Source organism: Cyprinodon variegatus, unplaced genomic scaffold (genome assembly GCF_000732505.1).
Source record: "Cyprinodon variegatus isolate N-32 unplaced genomic scaffold, C_variegatus-1.0 Scaffold964, whole genome shotgun sequence".
Classification (NCBI taxonomy): domain Eukaryota; kingdom Metazoa; phylum Chordata; class Actinopteri; order Cyprinodontiformes; family Cyprinodontidae; genus Cyprinodon; species Cyprinodon variegatus.
In genome coordinates this window covers 152,593-154,686 of record NW_015151417.1, presented here as the reverse complement: position 1 = coordinate 154,686, position 2,094 = coordinate 152,593, and the positions used below count along the sequence as shown (strand labels likewise).

The window sequence follows — 2,094 nt, the reverse complement described above, 5'->3', positions numbered from 1 at the left end:
ATATAGCCTATAGCCTACTGGACCCATGCATCTGTGGCTAGTCTGGCTAGCCATGCTGCTTGCTATAACTTGTTAACTCTTTTAATTCTTATAAAACTATAACTATTTTTATATCCCTGCTGAAAATGCTAAATGATGGAAAATATGGATAATTCATAGTTTTAAAAACTAAATGTGTTGCTAAATATTGCTGCCATTTATACATAAATATAATAGTAAATAATTATTATAATGTTGTCATTTATCAGTAAATATAATCCAAAGGGATATAGAGCTCACCAAACTTTGGGATTAATTGGTTTTTCTCTTCTTGACATCAAGAGTGTCATCTCAGAAGTCATCTGATGTCTTAGCATCTCACACATCCAACAAAACTAGACGCAGGATGAAGTAAGCTTGTATTCACCATCTTTAACTATCAGCTGTCATGACAGCACTTTTTGGTTCTCTTTAAGTTTTCTTTTTTTTAGCTTTCAGTTATATTTTGATTCATGTCTTTCTTTGTTTTATAGTGTATTGGTTTCACTTCTATTTTTTGTTATTCTAGTGATTTTTTGTTATATTTTTGAGTTCTTATGTATTTCTTGTTTACCCTCTGTTGCCTTCTTGTGTCAGTCTCCTTCTCCTAGCTCCCTTCTTGATTCCTCTGTCCACACCTGCTCCCAATCTGCCGATTAGCTTGGTCTTTGTTCAGTCACCAATTTAAACACCTCATGTTCAGTCACTTTTTGCTGGTTATTCATCATTTTCTGGCTCCTCATATGGGTTTTTCCTGGATGTCTCCTAGGTTTTGGTTTTATGTATTTATCATTATGTTTTTTTGCTTTATTTAATGCTTTTTGGACATTAGACCTACAAGAACTCATCTCTGCCTCCCTCATCTCAGCATTTGGGTCTCCCAAAACCTCCACTCAACATAAGCAGCTTACATAAGATATGAACAAAAAAATAAAGTCATGACTCACCAGCACCTCCCTTATTGTTAAAGCCAGACACTTGCATGCGGTAACCTTCACACTCATTATCCACTTTAAATGAAGAGTAAAGAGCAAATTTTTTGTTTCCTTCAAAGTCTTCCATGTCAACCATTAATTCCTGGTTTTCAAGGCAGGTCAGCTCATGGATGTTATCCAGACCTGTAAAGGTATTCAAACAAGTGATATTTGGTATTTTCATACCTTTTATGTCTTAGCAGGTATGAAGACAGTAAAAATGTTTAGTGGGGCATCAAAGGCATTGGTTTTTATTTCCTGCTGTAGGTCCTGTTAGTGTAGATATCAAAGCTTTGTAACAAAAAAAAAATAACATGGACCAGCAATCATATTAGAAAAAAAGGCAGCGAATTGATTTTTCTTATTAGCCCAATTAAGATATAAACCTAACATTTTCTGACTGTTGGTTAAATGATCCTTGGTAAGAATGACACAGAAAAAGAACAATAATTAGTTGGAAAAAAGTAATTATGAGTTATTACAAGATATATTTTCTCCTTTCAATAAAGATTTTTTTTTATTGAATTGAAATTGCACATCTTACCTAGCCAGTACTCGCTATTAGCATTTCCAAAGCCTCTTTTGTACTCTGCCCAGGGCCTATAGAAGTTCACAGAGCCATCCATTCTTCTCTGGAAAACCTGGAAAAACAGAGGTCAGTCAAACAAAAATGACTCCTTTGTCAGTTCAAGCTAAAGAGAAGTTGGGGTTATTTTCACTCTTTTACATTAGGTATAGGTATTCTAAGAATAAAAAAGAACTGTTTTTTTATTTCAAGTAATGATGAACAACTCACCGTCCAGCGTCCTCCTTCTGAGTCCATGTCACAGTACACCTTCATACAAGTAAAAAATGTAATTAGTTGCTGTGATTTAGTTTCTAGTGACCCCAAGAACCCACATGTAAAGGTCAGGAGCAAAGACTATAATTAGGGGTCTAGTTTATGTTGTTTGAATTCAGTTGAAGCTGAAATTTTTATGACACTTTTGGCATAAACATATAGACTAATATTGACTAATATTGTATCAATAATATTATAACCTTGTATCAATAATATAACAAACCTTGGCAAAACATCATTTTCCTATGCAGCACCATGGTC

The 2,094-nt window shown here is 34.1% G+C and overlaps 1 protein-coding gene across 1 annotated transcript in view; it reads right to left on the bottom strand.

The window, feature by feature from the left end:
• LOC107100366 (microfibril-associated glycoprotein 4-like) overlaps nucleotides 1–2,094 on the bottom strand; it is a 6,277-nt gene that overhangs the window by 2,634 nt on the left and 1,549 nt on the right. The window contains exons 2-4 of the mRNA XM_015398826.1: nucleotides 1,789–1,827; nucleotides 1,537–1,633; nucleotides 966–1,136 (exon numbers count right to left, since the gene is read on the bottom strand). Of these exons, the coding sequence (XP_015254312.1) occupies nucleotides 966–1,136; nucleotides 1,537–1,633; nucleotides 1,789–1,815 (295 nt within the window). The 5' untranslated portion in view covers nucleotides 1,816–1,827. The remainder of the gene's footprint in view (nucleotides 1–965; nucleotides 1,137–1,536; nucleotides 1,634–1,788; nucleotides 1,828–2,094) is intronic.